The sequence below is a fragment of the Ostrinia furnacalis genome, unplaced genomic scaffold, assembly GCF_004193835.3.
Source record: "Ostrinia furnacalis isolate ACB-3 unplaced genomic scaffold, ASM419383v2 OfSCF6240, whole genome shotgun sequence".
Taxonomy (NCBI): Eukaryota; Metazoa; Arthropoda; class Insecta; order Lepidoptera; family Crambidae; genus Ostrinia; species Ostrinia furnacalis.
In genome coordinates this window covers 254,816-280,689 of record NW_021136479.1, presented here as the reverse complement: position 1 = coordinate 280,689, position 25,874 = coordinate 254,816, and the positions used below count along the sequence as shown (strand labels likewise).

Genomic DNA, 25,874 nt, shown 5'->3' with positions numbered 1-25,874 from the left:
TTTTTTTTTAAATTAGTTTCTTACTTCTTTCAGCGGGTCTAGTCAAAACGCACTTTAAAATCGCAAACCCATCGCAAACCAGTCGCAAACAAATAAACAAATCGCAAAAGAGGTCGATAACAAAAAAGGCTTAGTCAAACGGCAAAAAATCGAATCGCAAAGCCCTACCTATCGATAATCGAAAGACTGGATTGAAATTTCCCATACAAAGGCTTAGCCAACATGCATTTAAGACTCAATCAAAATCGAATCGAATCGCAACACCCGCCATTTTCATTGCGATTACTAAAACCCCGGTGATAAGCTTGGATTCGATCGAAAACCAATAGGGTGAGTTGCACCACCTAACTTTTACTGATTAAAGTATTATATTAAAGTGGTTTTTTATTTAAATCCTCAAAAACTCAGTTTAACCTCTTAAATATAGAAAAAAGCTTGCACGCACACGCCATCAATCAAGTCCATCCAGTTGTTTAAGCGTAAAAAGGTAAACATACATACACACAAACTTTCACTTCACCTTTATAGTAATACTTACTAGATTTTGCGCCTCAGTTTCACCCGCAGCTCACCTATTTACCCCTAAAATCAGGGTAATTTTTAACGTAGCCAATACTAAGTCTATTGTTGTAGCTATAGATATGGTATGTAGATATATTGCTATCTCACTCAGGTGTACGCTAATGACCCATCTACCTCTATTCTCTATCTACGAATTGAGAACCTCCTCCTTTTTTGAAGTCGGTTGAAAAGGTTACTTTTTTTATATTTCTGGTAATTTCTGACTAGACCCGACTGGCAACACTGCTGTGGACAGTTTTTCTACTTTGTCGAGCTGCGTAGTGTTTCTTTCTCGCTATTTTGTTTTTATAGATTTTTAGCGATACATTTAAAAAGAAACGCCCATAAAAATGAATTAAACATGTTAATCTAACTAAATTTAGCTTTCTTTGGTATTTATGGCTTGAACTTGTAAATTATTGAAGTATTTATTTTAGTCTTCCAGCGATGTTTTGTTTCCAATCACACCTCGAAACGAATTTCTCTATAAATAGAGTACTGTAAAGATTATTGAGCAGTGTATTAAGTAATGTCATCATAATGCGTTACAATAAACAAGAATTATTTGCATTGGCATCGCAGACCTCGCAGAATTTTGATCGCGAGGGTGTTTTGGTGTTGAAGGAGCGGCAGGATGGATTTTTTCGCAGATCTGAAGGTCAGTACATAGCTGTTTCTTGCAGTTTGCGTTTTACATTTCCCCATGTAATAGTGAAAACAATAGTTCGCCGCTAGTTTCGCGTGCTTGCCTCTATATTGTTGGCTTTTGTAAATTTGCAAATATAAGTAGTGGCATGCTGATGATTTACCTCATTCTGTATATTTTATGTTGATTAGGCTCTAGATATTCGAACTTGTATTGTTTCAATTTTGTTTTTGTCATAATATGTAAAATTATCAAATTCAAATTCATAGTCATGGTTTCATAGCATCAGTCAAAGCTAGAGTAAAAAAAGGAGTTTTTTTTTAATTCCATATTATTTATGACATTTATGTTTCAAAGTTAATCAATCCTACAATAATTGCCAGTAAAAAAAAGATGAAAAAAAAAACTTCGAAATATGTGACTACCCTCTAATTTACACTCTTTTAAAAATATTGAATGAATGATACGGGCTACTTAAGGACCTGTGGACATTTAATTGGTCTTTTTCCACACCGTCATCCTAACTAGTAAGCTCTCTAATTCATGTGTAGCCTTGTCCAGCCTCTGCCAGTTTTGCTCTAAGTTTACTCTTACACATTATTATTTTAAAGTTTAATATCTATATTTGTTTATTGTAATTTCAATATTAATTTAATATTTTGTAATTGTACCACCATTTCACCATGTGTAAGCACATGGTTAGACATGCTTCTAAAACAAATTGATTTGAACCTCTAATACATTTTTGCATATTATTACCTGCCTAATTAATTTTTACCATACATTTTATAAAATACTCCATTTAATATTAAAATGTTTTGTAAATTTTGGTGTTTAGTGGTAATCTTTTGAGGGTAGACACATGCACATGTGGCAACAGAGTGGCAATGGTTTTCTAGTTGTTTTCCATTATTCTTTGGCACTAATTGTATTTATTTATCATTAATCTTTTGAAATACCCATACTCACACATTTATTTTTACAGGATGCTCGGTGCGATGGTTCCGACTTAGAGGGAATCTGCTGTTCTACTTAAAAGGGCCGGAGCCATGGTACGAGCCCATGGGCGTTATAGTGCTGGGTCATCACCAGGTCAAGGTGCAGACACAAGATGAAAATGGACATTGGCCGTTCCAAATCAGTAAGTTTTTGAACCACATGTACCTACACTACAATAGTTTAGTGATTTTAATTAGCATTCCTGTTAAATTACAGCAAATTTATTGATAAATTATTGATTTATGTACATTTTGTCACAACTGTTCTTTACATTATGTAGCATGTACGTTGCAAATCGTTTATGAGCCATGTGTACACCACACACTTGATATTTTAGCTTAACCCTTATCTTGGCATGACCAAAAATTAACTACGATTTTAATTTTTTTGATATTTATGAGTTAAGTATGATCCTAATAGGCCAATAAAAATGTTCAAAAAAATATATTGTTTGGGGCCGTCCATATATTACGTCATTCTAAATTAGGGGGGGGGGGTACTGTATTTCCTACTAATGTAACACTAATATCTTTTAAAAATGCGCATTTTTTCTTATATTATGATTTAAAAATACATCACGAAGCACTTGGCAATGTAACATATATGATACACAGGCACATGGACGGTTATAAAATCGGCAAGTAGCAATACACACCATCCAAACCAAACTAAAAACTCAGAGTAATCCTTCTTCTGTAAATTACATACAGAAAATAACACAAATATTTTGTGATATCGCCAATAAACAAATAAATTTACCACGCGTTTGAAGCCAACATGCTTAGGTTATCCAATTTTGACAATAACTGACAGCCAAATGTATTTTTGTGTGAATAGTTTTTTTTATCTCATTCTATGATATATCAGGAACGTGTTAAGTATAAAATAAATTATTTCTAATGCTTTCGCTGCCCTCAGGATTTTTTAAATTATGATGTATCACCCGTGTTACGATGCCAAGAAAAGGGTTAAATTCATGATAATAATTGGCAAATTAAGGCGGAACTATTGATGAAATTATTGCTTTTTGTAGATTTTGTTGCAAATTACTGTTCTATCAGTACATCTGGCTTGTGAACCACCTTAGGAGTGAGCTTTTTAAATTCACGTGGCTGATAGCTTCAATTAACAGCCACGTTCAAATCATAATGATACAATTTAAGTACCTATGTAGTTTTAATTTCTACACAACCTAGTGGTTGTGGGCTGTGGAACATCGCGTAGCAATTAGATTCCGTGCCCCGTTTTTCTGTTTTAAAACATGGAACTGAGTTTAAACTGAACCTTATCTGATGATGTATGCACATTCAGGAAATTCTTTATATTCTAATAATGCAATCCGTTATTCATATTGCCACGTGGCCATGTGGCAGGCTCTCGAAATACAGGGTGGAAGCGATAAGTGATCTCACTCAATTATTTCTAAACTGCACAAGATGTCGAAAACCTGGTTATTGATCCTGAAAGTGCTTCACGAACTCTTTCAAACGGTACCAATAATATGTTACAGAATAAACTAGAACTATCCGAAAATTCAATGTTTCCAGCTTCCATACTAAATGTATGCCAACCACGCAATATTAGAAGTGTATTTTTTTTAAATTAAATAATAAACATAAAATAAACTCGTAATTTGCATTCTTATTTAAAATTGTTTATCGAAAACATTACTTTTAAGCTTTACTTGCTATAATATTATCAAGAGATGAGTGCCATGACTGTTGTAGTACTAAATGTATGGAAGATGGAAACATTGAATTTTTGGATAGATCCAGTTTATTCTGTAAGCTATTGTTGATACCGTTGGATAGAGCTCGTGAAGCACTTTTAGGATCAGTAACCTATTTTACGATATCTTGTGTAGTTTTTAATATTATGTGGCCTTACCAAATGTATGAAAGCTGGAAACATTTAATTTTCAGATAGATCCAGTTTATTCTGTAACCTATTATTGATACCGTTTGATAGATCTCATGAAGCACTTTCAGGATCAGTAACTAGTTTTTTGATATCTTGTTTAGTTTAGAAATAATCGAGTGAGATCACTTATCGTTTCCACCCTGTATGTAGTGTGACACACGTGGTTTAGATAATTAAAGAGACATTGCTAACCTGATTAACGGTTTTTAATTAACGGTTATCAGTGGTTATAGTAATCAGAACTTCGTATATTCCTATTGCCTACATCAACACGAAACAAATACACTGTGCAGTAGCATAGCAGTGGCTGTACACGTCCAGTTTACTTAATACAGGCTAGTTTGCTCCAAAAATATAGTCTGATGTGCTGTCGTCTGTATCTAAATAAAAGGTGCCAAAGCATTTAATTTTTTTTTATTTTCAGTCTGGGAGAACGGTGTTTGCTATCGGATGGCGACATTCCACGAATCCGAGCGAACGTTGTGGTTGAAAGCCATCCAGATGGCGTCGTACGACCACATGAACTCCCAGATAGCTGCACTCAAGGAACGGCTCAACCGCATCAGACCCATCATCGACATAGCAAGTTACAGGATGCAGAAGGGTATTATTATCGGTAAGTTATTTTGTATTCTCTGATTTATCTTCAAATGTGTCTATAGGAATTGTGAAACCTTGCAGCGACCCAATACTTTTAGAGACTTATTTACTTGCACTTAGTTTTCGTCTTATACATTTCTAGATATTTCTTCCTTTGCTTTTTGCTTTATTTCTTTATTTCTTAACTCTATCGTATGTAATGTTTAATGTGTAAATCTGTGCACTGAACTTATTTAGTCCATAATACATTTATATTTTTATTCATAATACATTTTTATTTACATATTTTGTAATTAATTTGAAACTTTTTTTCGTGTAGACATGAACGAGGTGCCCCTATGCGAACTCGCACTATCGTGCGACAACTTGCTGTGCGATGCCCACGGCCGGCCCCCGTCTCCCACGATCGTGATCTACGTCCGATACCCCAAGGGACTCAGCGTACGATACGGCGCCACTGAAATTGTGGAGGTGAGTCCAAAACACATTTTAAAATTTTTAACTGATTCAATTTCTATGTTTTAAGTTGGCTTGTTTAATGCAATTTGTGTTTAATTAAACGTAAATTTATGAACTGCCAAAACGCGATTCTATCATTTTGTGTTAGTAAATCGATCGCCTATTTATTATTTTTAAATAATTATCTTGATTTCGGCTATGTAAAAGCTAATTACGGATTCAGTGTATCAATGTAGTGCTTTAAAAATATTTTGGCCTTGGGGATTAATTGGTTAGTAATTTCAAATAAAATAGATAAACGCTTTTTTTTTGTGCAACACAAAAACAATAACAGCCAAAGTAAATACACAGTGTTATCGCTAAAAGATAATTCTTTTCCAGACAGCCATCAAGACGTTTGTTGCAATGTTTTTGATTATTTGTTAATGTTTTATCATTTTTTAACTTAAATAGATGTATACGGGTAAAAAATGTAAATGGTTTCCACCTTATGCAAAATTAAGATAAGTCTGACTTGCACATTGTAATGTACACTATTTTATAGGTTGCTAGTAATTTGTGATATTCATTATAACTAATATTATCTATTCAGCTAGTCTAAATATTTCCATTCCAGACGTGTAGTAACCCTAGCTTCTCGAAGACGATCCTGTTCCGGGCCAGTGACGGACTGTCCGGTGACGCGCTGGTCCGAATCGTCGTGTATGACGTCAGAGAGCGGGTCACCGAAACCGCAGTCCCCATGGGGTTCACCGCGTTACAGCTTAGCACGATCCAGGTGACTCTAAATAGTTTTATTCCTAGGATGTTCGTTAACATGTTAGACCCCGCCCTGTAGACTTATTCACGTAAAAAAACTTCAACGACAACAAAACAATGAGTTGCGATCCTATCGAGTAATCGTTCTATCTAAATGACCCTTGTGAATACGGATTTAAAACTGTTTTTCAATCGGATGACTTCTGAACGTCAGCGAGATCTTGACTGTCAAAATACGTGAATTAGGCCACTGCTTACTGGTGACCTCGATTTTCTATTTAGTTTTATCTACCCTGCACTCGGACTTACTTTGCTGTGAATAGATTTTTGTGTTTATTTTACAGAACTTATTTTTTATTTTGAATAATATTTCGATAGCTTTTACTAAATGTAAATCTTTAAAAGAGATTCGTACATTATACATTTTAGTTTTCAAGTTATTTGTGAATTAATTTAATTCAATATGTGTGATTTAGTTAAGTTGCTTATTCGTATTCCTGCAAAAGGGTTCTAGCTCAGCGTCGAAAGTTAATACTCTGAAATAGGTCGCATTAAACATATCAGTCCGATACTAAAGGTCGAAAGTCGAATACTTCTTGTAAACAACTTGTTTTCTTTACTTTCACTCGAGAGTAATTAGTAAAGCATAAAATTAATTAATACTTGTTTATATCTTTTATGTTTGTGCAATTAGTTAGTGAAAAATTAACAGTACACGGGTTGTTAAGCCAAATTGCGTTTGGTTCGAGTAACGAGTGCCAGCAGTTATATTTAGGATTTACTTAAGAAATACCCCATTAATTAATTGCATATTAATAAATTGTATAATTAATTAACATCCTATAAAATTTAGATTTCCTTCCTCCTTTCTTTATATTTTGCATACATAATAATATGCATAACAGCAATTTTGTCTGATTTAAAGAGTATGTATCTTTTATCCGAATGCCATAATAGCCGAGCTATCGCATATCAGTTTCAATTTACCTGTTGCAAACATTTGAAGATAGTACGAAGCGCTGGCCCGCGCTTATCTCTTATTATTTTAGTACAATGGCATGACGCATCGACTGTCATTATCGCGACTGTTTCAATTATACAATGGGTAGTGTGTTACTTTATAGCTTAACGTTCTATAACTATATCTTTTGCTTTTGATATGTTTTATGTCTATTTCTTTATTTATTTCAAATAGGTCCACTAGATTGAGCTGGAGGTTTGCTTTTTTGTATGTTTAAGTAATGAATAAACTCGAAAAACTATTGGAACTATTTAAAAAGTTCTTTCACCTTTATAATCATGTTTTATCTCAGCGTAACATATCTTAGCAGGCTGAAATTCACGCGAGTGAAGCCGCGCGTAAACTTTAGTTATTTGTATACAGGTTATATGAAAAATCGTACTTGGTGATTATGTATGAAAAATTATCGTAATACGCTTGCATAGTTCATTATTTAAGCATTCACTTTAATCAGGCCAGGTTGAGTCTTTAAAATTGAATATGAGCTCATCAAATAGTACCCTGATAGGTATTAATTTTACTTTATATCGTACATTCTAAATAGGCTAAAAATGCTAAAGTATCTTATTTCTAATAGGAGGCGCAAAGGTTAAGGGTGGCGCTGTTGACTCGTGAGAACAAAACCGTCGGCTTCGTCACCATCAACGGATGGAGCCTGGAACCTTCATACATCGGCACGAGTCCGAGCCACACCAACGATAGGAACAGCATCGATATACCTCAAAAGGTGCTATGCCACCGGAGGTCTCAGTCGCTACCACCCAGACTTGGCTTGAAGCTGAAGTTTCCCTCGTACGGCAGCTTGCTGAAGCAGAACTTCGTGAACAGCCATCAAGTGACATACCGGTTTCACTCCGGACTAGGAGGTGATATAACGGTCCACGAGATAATGGCTGAATCGAAGCTGTGTTACCAAATGCCGATGCAGTTGCTGTAAGTACAAAATTTCAATTTGATATTGCTAATTAATTATCGTCGGTTTTCCTTATAGATAAGAACCACTTTGCTTTGTGTTTCTGTTCAAATTGATTCCGTGATCCCTTTGCCACCTCTCTGTTATCTTAATGTGTGCGTCGGTAGAAATCCAATTAATGTGACACCTTTTTACAGAGATATCTATATACAACGAGAGCGGGAGCTTCTCGAAGAGTTATTATCAGTCGGCGAGATGTGCGGCCAGTGGCAGAGCCGCCAGCTGGAACTAGTCAGCGTGCACGTGGCACTCCTGAAGCATTATTGTCACTCCAAGAGGTGCATGGAGCAAGTTGACAACTCGTACTTCAAACCCAGCAGTCGAAAAGGTAAGTTTTATTTTTCTAAATGATAAATACTTAAGATAATTATTACCCTCTTTTGCTTTGTGCATCCTTAACCTCCTGTGTTTTTCGGTATTAATTTCGCTGCGGGTTCTGATAGTTGAACTTGACCCTGCTTTCCACTGGTTGGGGTTTTATTGGTGATCAAGCCATCTGTCAGGAATCAGCTGGGGTCTAGTCCTGGCTAAATATGAGTATAGGAGTTGCAGCAATGGGAACGAGAAGTGGGAATAGTAATAAATAATAATCATCATAATAAAATTAACGTCGTCCACTGCTGAACATAGGCCTCCCCCAATAATTTCCATAATGACTGGTTGATAGCGACCTACAACAGGATTTGTGAGGTCGTCAAGGAATAATATTAGCTTCTTTTTGTTACTGAATAAAAGCTATTCTTTTTTTAGACGAAGCGAGCCTGGAGTTTGCACCAGTCAACTTGCACCTGCAACGCATGTGGGTGCACAACGACACACTGAACAAGACCGGTTTCCACGACGTGGTCACTGTTGGCGCTTTCGCTGCGCATACGCATAAGGCCGAGCGGACTGGCGGGCTTATCAGGCAAGTACATAAATGTGCACACTTTCCTCTGGGACAAACTTGACCTTCACTGGTTGGGTTTTTATTGGCGGTCAAGCTGTAGATCCTGGCTACACAGGAGTTGCAGTGGTGGGAAAGAGAGGTGGGAATAGTCCCGTATTATGTGCACACAGTTGTTTATTTCCTGTTTTGCTGCCATTACTTTGCACAAGTTCTGTGGAAGAAATATAAAGATTATATTGTTTTTTTTATTATTTCCCCATCGTCGTCCTGTGGGTGAGATGGGCATCCCGGGATGGGAGGGGACGCCCAGGGAAAGGAGAGGATGCTCAGAGAAAGAAGAGGACGTCCTGGGGGTTGTAGAAGACGTCCTGTGGGTGGGATGGGCATCCTGTGATGGGAGGGGTGTCCCGGGATGGGAGGGGATGCCCAGGGAAAGGAGAGGACGTCCTGGGGGTTGTAGAAGACGTCCTGTGGGTGGGATGGGCATCCTGTGATGGGAGGGGTGTCCCGGGATGGGAGGGGATGCCCAGGGAAAGGAGAGGACGTCCTGGGGGTTGTAGAAGACGTCCTGTGGGTGGGATGGGCATCCTGTGATGGGAGGGGTGTCCCGGGATGGGAGGGGATGCCCAGGGAAGTTAGAGGACGTCCTGGGGGATGTAGTAGTCATCCCTTGGGTGGGAGGGCATCCCGGGATGGGAGGGGATGCCCAGGGAAGTTAGAGGACATCCTGGGGGTTGTAGTAGACATCCCTTGGGTGGGAGGGGCATCCCGGGATGGGAGGGGATGCCCAGGGAAGTTAGAGGACGTCCTGCGGGTTGTAGTAGACATCCCTTGGGTGGAAGGGGATGCCCAGGGAAGTTAGAGGACATCCTGGGGGTTGTAGTAGACATCCCTTGGGTGGGAGGGGCATCCCGGGATGGGAGGGGATGCCCAGGGAAGTTAGAGGACATCCTGGGGGTTGTAGTAGACATCCCTTGGGTGGGAGGGGCATCCCGGGATGGGAGGGGATGCCCAGGGAAGTTAGAGGACGTCCTGCGGGTTGTAGTAGACATCCCTTGGGTGGAAGGGGATGCCCAGGGAAGTTAGAGGACATCCTGGGGGTTGTAGTAGACATCCCTTGGGTGGGAGGGGCATCCCGGGATGGGAGGGGATGCCCAGGGAAGTTAGAGGACATCCTGGGGGTTGTAGTAGACATCCCTTGGGTGGGAGGGGCATCCCGGGATGGGAGGGGATGCCCAGGGAAGTTAGAGGACGTCCTGCGGGTTGTAGTAGACATCCCTTGGGTGGAAGGGGATGCCCAGGGAAGTTAGAGGACATCCTGGGGGTTGTAGTAGACATCCCTTGGGTGGGAGGGGCATCCCGGGATGGGAGGGGATGCCCAGGGAAGTTAGAGGACATCCTGGGGGTTGTAGTAGACATCCCTTGGGTGGGAGGGGCATCCCGGGATGGGAGGGGATGCCCAGGGAAGTTAGAGGACGTCCTGCGGGTTGTAGTAGACATCCCTTGGGTGGAAGGGGATGCCCAGGGAAGTTAGAGGACATCCTGGGGGTTGTAGTAGACATCCCTTGGGTGGGAGGGGCATCCCGGGATGGGAGGGGATGCCCAGGGAAGTTAGAGGACGTCCTGGGGGTTGTAGTAGTCATCCCTTGGGTGGGAAGGGCATACTGGGATGAGAAGGGACGCCCAGGGAATTAAGAGAAAGTTCTGGGGTTTGTAGAAGTCATCCTGTGGGTGGCAGGGGCATCCCGGGATGGGAGGGGATACCCAGGGAAAGGAGAGGACGTCCTGGGGGTTGTAGTAGCCGTCTATTGGATGGGAGGGGCATAATCGTCACTTACCATCAGGTGAGACACAGGTCAAGAGCTTCCTCGTTGTGGATAAAAAAAAAGTAGGTATTAATTGTATTTACAAAAGCTTACAAATGTTACGTTTACAAGTTTTCACTTTACGCAGTCGGGTTTTTGCTTTTTTTGTCAACAATAATTGGAATGTATAGTCGGTGTCTGGCTGTAAAAATCGTCTTATGCCCGTTTTCACCATCAATCCCTAATTTTTAAGTGACCCCTATTTTGGTAACACATAACAGGAATTTTGTTTTCCTACAAAATAGGGGTCACTTAAAAATTAGGGATTGATGGTGAAAACGGGCATTGTGTTCTCTTCAGGCTAGTTCAACAAGTAAAAGACGTGAACAGCTCGAAGGCTGAACTGAATTCTGCGACTAACAAGATCCAAGCTGAGTACGACAACGTAATGGCGGTCGCGCGTCTGCGCGAGGAGGTATTACATGACATGGACCGAGGCCTGATGCTTCTGCAGGCCAACCAGGGCGCTGACGTACTCGCTCTCATTGAGGGTAAGTGGAAACTGATTGTTAATCTATAACAGGTCTAGAGCACAACTGAGTCAATACGTAAGTTTTTGTGACGTCATACCTCAATAATAACCTATTATGAATTTGTTTCCAGCTATAAAATGTAAGGTGAAAAGCCTACTAGCCCTGTGGGACGCCAACGTCGTGGAAGAATCGTTGTCGTATATTGGATGGCCCAAGAACAACACAAACGAAGAGCCTGATAGCCAGGTAAGAATCAATACTATGTATATTCTTAAGTGAATATAAAAATTCAATATGCATTTGGAGAATGCGTTCTAAAATATCTCATTCTAGTTTCACAATAGAACCTCTCTTTATTTCCAGACCATATCAACAATGATGCGTTTGACAGAACAACTGACGATTTTCGACGCGATGAGCTCCGATTGCGACACATTCGACGCATCTTCAAGCTCCAGCTCCAAGGAGACCTCGCCCACCTTAGACCTCCCAACTTTGACTTCCAGCGTGCCAAACATTTGCCCCAAGAATCGGGACAAAATATCTGAAGGCACCGAACTACAATTTCACAATGACTACTTCAAGAGTGAAAGAGAGGAGCGGAGCAGTTGGCACCACTCGTTCAGATCGGTCCGCTCTCGCCCCAGACTGAACGAAACCCAGAGTTTGTCGTTCGAGTCGAATAAGACCAGACATGGCAGTTTGAGGAATGACTTCAAGTGCTCCGCGTCTTTGGAACAAGTCTCGTACAGATGTCTCATGGAGAGTCTCAGTGGGAATGATAAGAGGAAGGTGAGATTGTTTATCTTTAAGACTTAAATATAAATCTTGTAATAACACCTGGTCTATGCTGGCGATGTGTGTTGATAAATGTCCTTTAGTTGTTATATGATACGCGTTTGCATTAGCTGTGCGATTTAGACATTGTTTACTCATAATTAACAGTTTTTATGATTATTTTTTATGATTGTGGCCTTGTCCAAGCAAGTAGTTCGATTGTTGAATGATAAGTTTATCCTGCTGGCGTTTGTCATGTTTTTCACTGCATTAAACATTTTATAATAAAGAAGTTCAATATTTAGACTTAATTTTTCACTATCTTGGATATACACGAATTAGTGGTGGGCTCGCTTAGGTCTGAAGATTGACTGCCCTGGTTTTTTAAGTGTATTAATATGCCTAAAGCGAATAAAAATCTACTACCATGACATCACGCTAAAAATATACAAGTACTGGAAACAATACAAGACTGCTATAGTTATGTTTTGCGTTTTTTGTTTAGAATTTATTGGCAAAACTGTCGTAAGGCGAATTTGCATGATTATAAAGTATGTAGATGTCTAATTTCGCAATTACTGTTTTAATTATCATTAATCACTGTAACAGCTCTTTGGTAAATTTGTGTGCCAAGCAGATTTTTATTTATATATTTTGCTTTTTTTAAATAGTTTATGCACTGCCGCGTTGACGAATTCACATGATTGAGACATCCGTATTTTTTTCTCTGATCTCAAACTTTGCTATTAGGCGCATGCGCCGTCTTTACTTGTGATAGAACCGCTGTCCCTTTTGATTATAAGGTTAATCTATTCGTACGCAGGAGTTCGTTCCCACCACTGCAGTGGCGGGGCAAGACTCAAATTTGATGTGGGCAAGACAGATTTCGCGAGGTCTTGTTCTGTGGCGAACTGAATTATAAAAAAAGTAATAATAAAAAAACAATGAACACTGACAAGTTTTTATTCATAAAAATACAAATTATAGCCTGACCAGGAACATAAAAACCCTGGCATAGAGGCGCGTCAATTGCATTTGATAGTGCAACACTGAGTACAGTCGTATCTGTTTTAAATTAATAGGCTAACTTTATGTATCAGGATTCAGGATTACGGGCTAATTTGATATTTTCATAAATTAACGAAAAAATATTATTATAGGTAACCTGGTTTAAATAAATTAAATGAAACCATCAATCGAGCTAGTAGGATTTATTTTATTATTCATCAATAATCAAATTCAGAACTTGAATATTCAACTGCAAAGTCTGCTCATGAACGCTTCAAACTCGGTACTTCTTTCCCAATTCCATAAAATTCAACACTTATAAAGTGTCATTTATTTTTAAAATAGGTAGTTGAAACAAACCACAGCTAATTTTCATAGTGGACTGTACTATACGATAAACATGTCAGTCAATTTGACGACCTTTGTCGGAAACCTTATTCAATGAAAATATTGTCCGAACCCTTAGTATTTCTCTTCGACAAATACTTTAACACATTGTAAACCACTTTTCTTTCACGACTATAAAAAGATTTCAGCAATTTAATTCACAAAATCAATTGCGCACATTTAAAATAAAGTTTGTTTACACTTTGACAGCAATAGACTGACATGCAAGGTGACATGTCAATGAAATTTTTCAGTTACTGTTGCCATTAAAATAAATTAGTACCATTAGTTTTCCGCAATATGGCGAGGGTTTTTATGTTCCTGGTCGGGCTATAGAATAATATTTAAAAAAAAATTTTTTGTGGCGCGAGGCCCCTTGTACCGCGTGGCCGTAGGCGGTGGCCTACGTCGCCCACGCCTTACGCCGCTACTGCACCACTGCTATGTGTTACCAAGATTTAAAGTTATTTGTAGCAAGCATTCGTTTTGCCAGCATTCGATATGCGAGTTAAACCACAGAATAATAATAAGTACTGTTAAACTAGATCCTAAGGTTTATTTGCATAGGCTGCATCGAATCGAACAGATTGTGACTCCTACGCGAACTAAATAATTATGTAAAGCCAATGCTCCTAAATAAGTATTTTTTGATACAGTTGATTTGCTTGGTTAAACGACATGGTCACTGTTTGAATTGTAAAGGTGTAAGTCCAAGATGGGCTGCAGATTGTAACCGCAGACTATCGCATTTCATATAGACAATATCATAGAAACCGTGGTGGCTTGCAGTTTGCGGTCTGCAGTCCATCTTGGACTTGTACTTATCTTAGATGCTACGTTGCAAAATGTATATTGCGCAAATTAAATTATATTTCGTTTCTAAGCGACATTATAGGCAGTGCTTCAATGATCCTTATCATTTCAGAACTCGATCCCTCGACGAGAATCTGTGACGTTAGGCGGCGCGTGCCAACCCGACCAGGCCGCGAGGGAAACCAACCTGGCCTACTTGAAAGGAGTCGGGACGAGCGTGGAACAGAGCCTGGCCACTTTGGTGGAGGCATTGACGCAGCGCGTCGAGAGTAGCAGCGGTATGTACCAAAATATTGTAAAAAAATTAATAAATGCCACTGTATCTTAAAAATTGTATTTTTTCTTCAAAACTTAGAGCTACTTAAAAACTTACCTAACAAATTACCTACCTACATAATACTTAGCCCAACTAATTTGTGAATTGTAAGAGTAGGCGCACATCGTTGATTTTTAGTTGGCCGATAGTTGTGCCCGATTTTAAATTGTATGAAGAATCGGCCAAATCGAATCGGCGTAGTGTGCGCACTCCCATACATGCCCATACTGATCAACTGCCCGACTAAACTATCGGCCGACGAAAAATCAACGGTGTGCGCTTACTCTTACAAGTATCCCCAATTTCCAGGGTCCATAACCGACGAAGAGCTGGACGGTATAAAGCGGTGTACAGACTCGCTGCGCTCATCCGCCGACGCCGTCTCGCGGTGGTTGCGCGTGTCGCACGCCGCGCTGCGCCTGCGCTTCGAAGCGCCGCACTTTGCGCGTGAACACGCTGCCTTACAGACCAGGCGGGATACGTGCTTCTCGCAAGCTGTAAGTACTAATAATTTTCTTTCCTAATCAAATCGATCGTTCTGTATTGCTCATAATATAAAAAAGTTATGTCTGAATAAAGTATAATACTTTAATGTGTGTCAGAATACTGGAGAAACTTCTGTAGATCGATGTAAAGTGACAATAGCACAATTTTGTCTGTGTCAAGTTGGAGAAACGGGTTCGATCCTCGCCGCGCCGCTTGACTAATGTGGTGAACCCGCTCGTAACACAAGCTTAATATTTAGTTTACCGCGAGAGGGTAACAGGACTATTAGTAATGTAATAACAAATTGTAATATTATTTTAATTTTCAGCTTACTGCGGTGTGCACCGGCCTCCTGTGTTGGTTCTGCTCGGTACCCGCCGATGTGGTTGTAAAGCTGCTGTCCAGCGGGCTAGGACCGCTGTGCGCTTTCGAAGGCCTGCTGAGTCTATACTCCACCGAGAAGGCAATGTGGGGAGACATGGTCGTGGCCGTCGAAGACTTGCAGACAGTCGTGTTTACGCTGACCAAAGTCGCTCACAGGTAGGTTACTTTAATACATTAAGACCCGGAACACACGGTGAAACGCAATTGCAACGAAACTGCAACTTGTAGTTACTTTTGAGTTGCATCTAAGTTTCTGCCATAGATTCCGTTGAGAGACCACACAGAACGCGACCAGTTTGAAACCGGTCTGAAATGGTCGCGTCATGTGTGGCTCAAAAGTAACTAGAAGTTGCAGTTTCGTTGCAATTGCGTTTCACCGTGTGTTCTAGGCCTTAGAGTCCCCGTAGAATATCGATTTTCTGTTGGCTGATAGTTTGGTTGGCTGTAATTTGTACGAGGAATCTGCCTGTAACAGCGCTGTAGTGTGCGCACAGTCATAGTCAGTTCATCCAAAAGTGTCTACAAAAAGTCTGTATTCTGCGGGGAGTCTCGTCTTGTCTTCTTGTCTTTTGTAAAGCCATAAATTCGATTTGGTGCAAAATTCAAACTCAAACTACCTATACTTCAGATGCGTGTATATTTCTGTTAGGTGTAGCTAAGAATCTCTACAGAAAGCCCAACTTAAACATGAAATTCCCTAGCCTTAGCAGTTTTACCTATAAATTCATCTTTAGGCCTTCAGAGTACTACCTGTCCGTACCTATTTCAATACATAGTGAAATAATATAAAAACAAACGATTCATAATACAAAATATGTTTATTATAAGCAGATTACCGTTTACAATGGTAAAGTTTTAACAATTGCCGTGGGGTTATAAAATTCAGTACAAAATGCAGGAGGCGTTCACGTTTCTGATAGTTGAGTCGCATTACTAGCAGTAGGACATCAGTTCGTTGATGGTGCAGGGCTTCTCGCAGCACTCGGAGACCACGCCGTCTCTCTTGGCGCGGCCCTGCAGCGCCTTAGCTCTGGGCATGAGCCAGGGCCAGGCGTAGCCGTAGTTCTCGATAGAATTCATACCGCCACGCTTGTCGATGCCAGTGGCGGGGCAGAGGTTCGCCAGGGTGTTGGCCAACCGTCTCCCGCAGAAGAACTGGCTCTGGGACTGCCCAAATCCCGCGGCGATGAAACTGAGCGCGATCAGCAGGATAAGCACTTGGTTCTTCATGGTTACTGCTACTGATATTTCTTGATGGGTACTTGGTTACTGGTTGCTCCGAAGGATTCAACTTGAGTGTACCTGTACTGAAAATTTGTTCCCTTTTATACGGTTTTATCTCATGAATATTAAAATTTCGACCTAAAAGCGGTCCAGTGACGTGTGGCACGTCTAACATGATCACATGTGAATTTCTCACTTGAATAGATAATTACTGAAAACCCTGAACTACCGTTGTTACTTTTTGGTATACCATTAATATTACGGGGTAAATATTTCTTTTTATCTATAATTTCGACAGTTAAATCCCACCAAAAACATTCTGTAAAAAACTAGCCAAGTCTCGATGGAGCTGCTTGTTTTTCTCTAAAAAGTAATGAAATCTAGACAAAGTCGTGCCAAGTCTATGGTTCTTTACTGCGATTTCTTTATTATTATAGTTAATGTTGTGTGACTTGGCCGTTGAAGGGTACAAAACCAGGTGCTCCATGACACCATTGCACCAATCTGTTGCCAGAACCGCTACCCATTGACGATGGAAAATTGCCACTTGGAAAACGTTGATTTAATAACCAGTCAATTGTAGGCTTAATAAAGCTGCGTATTTCAATAATACTTATGCATAAGTATGTGATTATAGCTTACTAGATGACGAAAATTTCTGCGTTCTAGTCTTATCCAGAGGTTCTCAAATAGGGGCCTGAAAATGCGGCGAAATGGTTCCAGTAAAGGATGGTACGGCAGTGTTTGCTTCGCGCTCGACTTGGCGGGGGCACTGCCGTGCCCCCAGATTAGACTAAATATCTTGCATGATTTAAATCTCGAGTTTTTTTCTAAAATATTTTATAACCCGTGATTTGCAGGAAAATATTTTTGAAAAATAACTTTTTACAGTAAAGTCCATTGTATTGTGCATTGATCATAATTAACACGAGAAGTAATACAGTTTTTACTACGGAACTTGCTTTTATTGTGGATACATCTGATTTGATGTTTTTTGCACTAGAGGTAAAAATATACCCTGCGATGTTAGTGATGGGTTAACGAAGACTAGCATCTACCCACACAGATTTATTAAAATTATGAGTAAAATATCGAATACTGGTAAACAACTTTGGTATTTTCTAAGAGAAGAAGCCTGTATCCATATTTCATGTGTTTAGTGACTTTCCATGATATTATGTACAAATATTTGCTTCCATTTGGTTTTTAATTTATTACTCGTCTTGACTTAAGGTCCTATGTCCCCTAGATGGGGCAGAGGGCGTCCACAACAGTCCTCCATCGCGTTCGGTGGAAACTTATTACGCGTAACACTTTTGAAATCCCACCAAAAACATTCTGTAAAAAACTAGCCAAGTCTCGATGGACCTGTTGTTTATCTCTAAAAAGTAATGAAATCTAGACAAAGTCGTGCCAAGTCTATGGTTCCTTACTGCGATTTATTTATTATTATAGTTAATGTTGTGTGACTTGGCCGTTGAACAATCGTTATTAAGATAATCATACATAAGTATTATTGAAATACGCAGCTTTATCAAGCCTACAATTGACTGGTTATTGAATCAACGTTTTCCAAGTGGCAATTTTCCATCGTCAATGGGTAGCGGTTCTGGCGACAGATTGGTGCAATGGTGTCATGGATGGAGCGCCTGGTTTTGTACCCTTGTGTACACCCTTCAACGGCCAAGTCACACTTTTTAGAGATAAGCAAGCAGCTCCATCGAGACTTGGCTAGTTTTTTACAGAATGTTTTTGGTGGGATTTCACTTTTTTGTAGTATTTTAGTGTAATTTGTTTATTTAATTTGTGTAATGTTCGAGTAGATTAAAGTTATAATTATTATTACTCGTAACACTTTTGAAATTATATTGTAATTTAATAATAATAGAAAAGTAAAACATTTTACGGGTTTCGGTGCCGCGATATTCTGAAGTTTTTTTTTAATGGATAGAGGGATTTAGTTTCCGTGAAATTACTAATTTCATAGATAGATATACTCGTAACTTGTGAATAATTCATAGTTTATTTAGATTGACTTGCGCGTCATTTACACAATATTACATGCAAGCTTTTATTTAGCTTGTCGCGGCGTCTCGGCGCCGACGGTCTGTCTGCGCATAAATAATTCTTACAAGTTGAATTTGTTCCACCTCACATATTTCGATTGAGATGACATTTTAGATACTTCATTAAGCAAGTTGGACGATGAAGGAGAATAAAATTATGGTACCTATCATAGAGTTAAGTGCCACAAAGGGATGGAAAAATGTGTCATAGATTCAATTTGTGTACAGTATACACGCGAAGTATGCGTGTTAATGTGTCCGTCCACAGTAAATTTAATTTTGATTCGATGATGTTGTTTGTTGCAGTAATTCGGCGATACCGCAAGTGACTGGCACCAGAGGAGCCTTGACTGTCCTTATACCGATCTCAGACTCCCTGTACACGAAGTTCACCAACAAAGAGGTATGCGACTTTAACATTTTCGTAAATTAATTATTATGAATTATAATTTTTTAAATATATTTTTTTATATTTGATTGACCGATGAGTCTCGTTTATATTTCTGAATCGTGTTATTCTTAAGAAAATGGGCCTGATATTATTCCTGATAATATGTCTCATCTCATTTATTATTGCGTAATATCAAAGGTGCTAAAGTTACTTCTGTGATGATTTGGATGGAGTGGGCGGAGTTGAGTTGTTTTCATTGAGCTACATTGACTATCCAGGCACTTCCCGCCACCTTTACCAGATCGTCGGTCCACCTAGTAGGAGGCCTGCCCACGCTACGTCTTCCCCAACGGCCATCGTCTCTACAAGCTATGTGCCCTGCCCACTGCCACTAGATTTTAGCAATTCTGCAAGCTATGTCGGTTACTTTGGTTCTCCTGCTAATCTCCTCATTTCTGATTCGATCACGCAGGACCGTTCATTATGGAAAACCTTGGGGGAGGCCTTTGTCCAGCAGTGGACGTCATTTGGCTGAAACGAAACGAAACGAACATTGACTATCTCCGTATTATCTGACTTATCCATCAGTCTCTTATTCTTTGCAGCACCTGACGTTCACGATAACAGCAGTACTGTTCAACATCGGCGTGAACGAGAAGGCGACTTTAGCGGAGGCTCTCGGCGAGACCACTCCTCAACAACACTCCAACGGAGACAACCTGGACCGCCTGCACAAGTACTACCACAAGCACGCGAAGTTGTTCCCGGAAATGTTCGCCGCTACCAGAGGTATGTACAGTCGCGGAATGAAAAGGTTCGTCACCTTAGTGTCGGTTTTCGCTTGCACTAGGTACTGTAAGAGTCAAACCTGCCAACATAACCGTGCAAGAAACAGTGCTGCTAACATTTAAATAAATATGACGTTTGCTACGAATAAGGTTTTGCTTGTTTATTTTTCTATCCCATCAGTGCAACGCAATGATGACATTGACCAATTGACAAGAGTTTTTTTTTATTTAAAAGAAATAATAATGGCAGGTTGAACCAACAAGGTTTTAGTTTATCAATCATAATCTTCTTGACAAGATAAATCATCAAACAACTTTGATCTGAATAATTTTGAACTTTACTGACGAGCAGTTAAAGATTATTTTCTCTAACTCGAGATTATTCTGTAACATAGTTTCAAAAGGTAATATGTGCTCGCGATTCGTTGAAGGAATCAATTTGAAAACTGACGAACCTTTTCATTCCGCGACTGTACTACCAGCAGTACTGTTATCCCTTCTAGCCGATTTGTTGTTGGGTTCCAACCAAACTGAACTCAATTAGCCAGCTTGCCTCGCCACATGGTTAAACCGGCAGACAGTGGTGACTGAGTTTGTTGCGGCGCTTCTTCTCAGCACTTGCCAACAGTTGGTCTCGAAGCTTTGGTAGGGCAAAAAAAGAATGAGACATGTATAGGCTCCTTAAGAGAATTTGACGATTTGTAAGTACTAATTTAATAAGTCTATACAAATAAAGATAATTTTGATTTTGATTATGATACTTTCTTTCACAAGCTAGGTTTTTTCATTGTAAAACTAATAGAATGATTTGGTATAAAAAAATCTAGGAATCCTTACAATACATGTAATATAGTCGAAAAATGTTAGGGCGTGTGTTATTTTTGTTGTTAAAATATTTACCTAATAAGGGTAAATTGATATTTTTTAGACTGCCACCCTCTATAAGGCTAATGTTAAAAAAAATCATTGGTTTTCGACCCTAAGACCCAGAACAGACGGTGAAACGCAACTGCAACGAAACTGCAACTTTCTGATGATTCTTATGAATGAAACTGAAACTTTCAAACTGGTTGCGTCATGTGTGGTCTCTCAACGGACGCTATGGCAGAAACTTAGATGCAATTCAAAAGTAACTAGCAGTTGCAGTTTCGTTGCAGTTGCGTTTCACCGTCTGTTCTGGGCCCAAGAGAAGTGATTAAAAAGATCAAATTACGATTGCAGTATTTGGGTGAGACCTATGTTAAGGGCCGAACTACATAATAATATTCCTATTATGCTGATGATGGTCTGTGTTGTCCTCAGCGTCATCAAGGACGAAACCCTTAGAGGAAGTGATGGAAAATCTTAGAATATCCGTGCACAAGAAAGTGCCGAAAAACGTTGAGGTCCTCCAGTTAGCAGCACTGGCCACGCGGCTCATGAACGGCATACGTTTCACGTCTTGCAAGAGCGCCAAGGACAGGACTGGCATGTCGGTGACTTTGGAACAGTGCCATATACTAGCCACCGAGTACCACTTGGCCGAGCATGAAATGCAAAAGGCGCTCAGCATTATGAGGAGGTGAGTCGTGTGACATTGTTGACCATTTCAGATGTTTCTTTTCGGTTTTGGGGTAAAATTTCGTGTCTTAAAATTTTAAATCCTATCCTACTAATATTATAAATGCGAAAGTTTGTGTGGATGTCTGGATGTTTGTTACTCTTTCACGCAAAAACTACTGAAAGGATTTTGTTGAAACTTTACAGTATTATTGTTTATAACCCAGATTAACAAATAGGCAATTTATGACGATATGTGACAAACTAAATTTCATGCGGGTGAAGCCGCGGGCGGAAAGCTAGTATTTAAATGAAAGGATTATTCTATAATAGCGGCCGCCCGCGACTTCGTACGGGTGGACCCCGTTTTAGCCCCCTTAGGGGTGTAGTTTCGTAAAATCCGCCTTACCTGCCTTTCAAGTTTGTATGTGTTTTATGTAGTTTCTGAGATTTCGTGATGAGTGAGTTATTCAGTGACCTTTCGCTTTGTATAAGTTCCCTAGAAAGTGTACTGAATAAACTACATATTTGAATTTGAAAATTTTATGAGTACAGATTTGTCTAGCTAAGTACCTATAAAATAAACTTTTTGTGGAACATATTTTGGTTATTGGCGAAATTAATTTAGCGTTTTAAGTTTTATTAACGAGTTAATTGTTTTCTATTGTTTGTTATACTATAATCACATATCTTAACTATTTTTTACATTATTATACATATTTAGACTTGGATTTGTCAATGAAATAAAGTTTATTAAACTTAAATACGTCGATATTTTTGAAATGCCTTTTTGTGTCATATTCAAATGTATCATTTAGAATAGAATAGAATAAAATAACGTTTATTTTGCTGCCACATGAATACACATACATACATAAAACAAACGGTCAACATTACAGAACCAGTCAAAAGAATGACAATTAAAATTAATCAGGACAGTTACTTAGGCGGCGCTGCAGCAGCAAAAAGGTCCCCGTTTCAGCATGTGTCAAGTGCATACCACATGACGCTGATTTTCAGACGGCGGCCGTGGTCTGAGTTGCTGGGTGTATCAGGATATAGATGACCCACGCTGAACTGTCCCGCCAAACTCAATGACAGGGGGGCGCTACCATCGTTCAACTACATGGTTTCCAACATGGCAAAAATCTGAACCAGCGATCCGGTATTGACGGTGGCGCCCCACTGTCAATGTCATCGACAGGACAGTCCAGTATTTTGGAACCACAGATATGGATAGATGCAGCATGTGTCAAAAATTGTATGAAGCCGAGCGTGCCACTTTTTAAACGTCATTAGTGTCATTTTAGCGAATTTTAGTGATTGCCGCAACGTAAAAGTAATCGTATCATCGTACTGCATTCGCAAAGTCATCGAATGATATCGTGTGACTCGATTCAAAAATTAATTAATTCCAATAAAACTGATATTTTGTTAAATTTATAGCTAGTCTGACTGTGGATTAAAATAATTTTGTAGCGGTAGACGTTATTCTACAATTTGCAACTAATATTTTTGCTGTGCCTAATGTTTATGAAAGTAGTGATCGTTATTCCATTATGTTAAATAGTACTACTAGTAATTCATACTTAATTCCATACTTTTAAATATCCTAGTAAGTAAATGACCTAGTTTCATAAAATAAAGACTATTTTACTCAAGCTTTTTATTTTTAATTTATGTAAAAATGCGTAGTTTTGCCAATACGTTTTCTTTCATAAAGCTAAGTCAGATACCTAGTTTTGAAGATATTTCTAAACGACAAAATCTCGGGCGTCGTATACATAGACTAGTAATAGTGTATACTGCGATCACTGACCTAACTTCTTGATTTGTATATTTCGACGTTATACAGTGCACTCTGTCTTCCGCGATCACTGATCTAACTTGTTTTATAATTCTTCTACTGCTACTTTATTCTAATTAATTACATATTTGTTACTCGTTGCTGTTAATTACAATTCTCAATCCGTAAATAATTTCTTCTCTTTACCGTGTTCGTACTACTGTCCTCGTAAAATCATCGTATCCGATTGTTGTAATCGGATTGCATGAACATCACTCGACCATGTATGTCCATTTGGACATATCGGAATGGCACGCTTTGACTAGCAACTTGCTGTATCTACTCTAATCCATATCTGTGTTTGGAACTATATGAGTTTTATAAATGTCAAATTTAATGTCATTTCAGTGAGGGGTGTCGCCGTGAGAACACTTTCAAGAACATAGGGGTTCGCAAGTACGCGTTCACCAAAAAGCAAGTGATGTCTCTGCCTGAAGACTACCGACCGCCGGCCGGCACCTACGGCTCCTCGCAAACCTAGAGCAAGTGGTAACTACAACACTTTTAACCAATCTGTTTCCATTCCTGTCTACGTGTGGTTTTACATTTTACTCTCTCGGTGAACATCTCTGGGGAATATGTATTTAAATTAACGTGTACTTAATTGCCGCGATTTAAACGTACTAAGATCTAAACTAGCACAGGTACTATTCAAATGTTACCGCGCAGCTATGTTCGCTTCGCCTCACGGAAATTATGTACTTTAATGTAAAATTCTTTATGTACTTACATACCTTTGAAGACTGCCTCGTGGTTAAGTCGGTTACTATTTCAGGACTTCGTAATTGTAACTTCGTGCGTGTACTTAATATTAGAAATGTGTACTTTCATAGGTTACGTATTATAACTCTAAGATAATGGATTGTATATCTCGGATTAATAGCTATAACTGAATGGTAACCTATTAAATGACTCAATGTGCACATAAATTGAAATTGGAAACCGGTAATGCGATCCAAAGCAATATCGACATTCACTAATATTCGACACGTCTTTCCGTCTACCTAGTCATATTTGGTCTGATATGCATATTCCCGTTTTCTATAAGTATTTATAAAAGTAAACACCGTATTTGCCAATTGATGTCTTACCGCCTTTATACAGCGTTATGATAAATTATCATCATCAGCATTGTGGTCATCAGGTCATTTAGTCTCCGCTGCAGGCAGAACTACAGTCTCTGGCCAGACGGGTTTATAACATTATTTTTTCAAATAACGTATTTTTTTATTAACATAGTCATTACTTAACCCATTAAGCGCTGGTAAATACGTGGGAACGTGTGAAACACCGGGCTGCCCGTAATGCACTGACTGTATTCGGCGTACATTCGTGTGGTGTCGTAGCACGCACATAGGTATAACTATACACTATCCCTCCACCATTATTACAGACTGTAAACACAACTTTACANGCAGGGAAGCGCTGGACGCAGGCCGCTTCCAATCGATCAACATGGAAAGCATTGGGGGAGGCCTATGTTCAACAGTGGACGTCCTATGGCTGAAATGGTGGTGGTGGTGGTGGTACATATACATATACTGAAAATGTATCATTAGAAATCAACTACGGGGGCTAAGGAGATAAAAGGAAGGTTGGAAGTTTATATTATGAAAGTCCTATGTGTTTAAAGTAAGAGAGTTGAAATTTAAAATGTACCTATGCGCTATAGATGCTAAGAGCGGATTTTACAAAACTCCACCCCTAATGGAGTAAAACGAGGTCCACGCGTGCGAAGTCGCGGGCGGCCGCTAGTAGTAAATATAGGTACAGTAACAGATGACATCGACATAATCAGAAAAACTTCTTATGTTCCCCTTGTACGCTTGCATTATAGTTTGGCTGCGCCTGCGACGCGTTTCGGGGCTTATTATTTTCATAAATTATTAATTAAATTGTTGCTTCATCAGCCAGCTGTTGTGGACTGATCTAACTCTTGCACGTAAACAATAAAATCGTGGGGGAGCCACGCTTCGGCATGCGCCGAGTGAGTGAGGTGACCGGAGGCCCAATCGGGGGGAAAGGGAGTTGGTTGGCAGCGCACTTGTGACTTCACTGATGTTGCAGGGTGTACACTAGAGATGAAACGGATAGTTGTTTGGCCGGATACCGGATATCCCGCCAACTGCTAAGCCGGATAGCCGGATATCCGGCGGCCGGATAGTTGGCCCATTGTCTCGTTGTCTTGCTTGTCAAAGAGTCAAGCACCGTTTGGTTTGACTTATGTCAGTGATCGGTACTGTGCCGATGCGATAGGGCTGACTGTTACAAAAAGCTACTGTGTCACCATTTAGCGCACCACACGGGATTTTTTTCTTATTTCCATAGTGAATATGTTTTTACAATGGTTTAAGAATATTATGCGCTTGCGTCACTCGCTCGTGAGGATTAAACATCCCTGAAGAGTACGCCGTGCGTGTTTTGTTTTCGATGCATACGCGCGGAGATGAACAGGGCTTATAGGTGGCATATGAGCAGACGGATCACCTGATGGTAAGCAATTCACTTAATACCAGGTGCGATTGCGGTCATACGCCTACCTTGTCTTGCATAAAAAAATTGCCGCCGCCATGTACACGCCGCAACATCAGTGAAGTCACAAGTGCGAAAACGTGGAATAAAAATCATAAATCAAAAAAATATTTCAGAAAACCGGAATTGACATAAGCGAAAAATTTATTACA

General features: G+C 39.6%; 2 protein-coding genes across 4 annotated transcripts; one reads left to right on the top strand and one right to left on the bottom strand.

Annotated features, from left to right (window-relative positions):
* The first annotated feature begins 900 nt into the window (after positions 1-900).
* On the top strand, positions 901-24,597 carry LOC114362153 (type I inositol 3,4-bisphosphate 4-phosphatase). Of its 3 annotated transcripts, none has more exons than XM_028317433.1 (18): positions 901-1,219; positions 2,193-2,348; positions 4,551-4,742; positions 5,046-5,197; positions 5,802-5,963; positions 7,543-7,898; positions 8,076-8,266; positions 8,689-8,845; positions 10,993-11,183; positions 11,296-11,411; positions 11,529-11,957; positions 14,263-14,428; positions 14,776-14,963; positions 15,281-15,492; positions 18,933-19,029; positions 19,623-19,806; positions 21,108-21,366; positions 23,539-24,597. In XM_028317433.1, the coding sequence occupies exons 1-18, from the start codon at positions 1,102-1,104 to the stop codon at positions 23,669-23,671; spliced, it is 3,459 nt and encodes a 1,152-aa protein (XP_028173234.1). In that variant the 5' UTR covers positions 901-1,101; the 3' UTR covers positions 23,672-24,597. The 3 variants fall into 3 exon arrangements, with proteins under 3 accessions (XP_028173234.1, XP_028173237.1, XP_028173235.1); XM_028317436.1 differs by lacking the exon at positions 901-1,219 and adding an exon at positions 1,690-1,734 and having other exon boundaries at positions 23,539-23,733; XM_028317434.1 differs by lacking the exon at positions 901-1,219 and adding an exon at positions 2,061-2,097 and having other exon boundaries at positions 23,539-23,733.
* On the bottom strand, positions 16,212-16,614 carry LOC114362154 (bombyxin A-1 homolog). The gene has a single exon (XM_028317437.1). The coding sequence runs from the start codon at positions 16,564-16,566 to the stop codon at positions 16,270-16,272; it is 297 nt and encodes a 98-aa protein (XP_028173238.1). The 5' UTR covers positions 16,567-16,614; the 3' UTR covers positions 16,212-16,269.
* Positions 24,598-25,874: the final 1,277 nt, after the last annotated feature.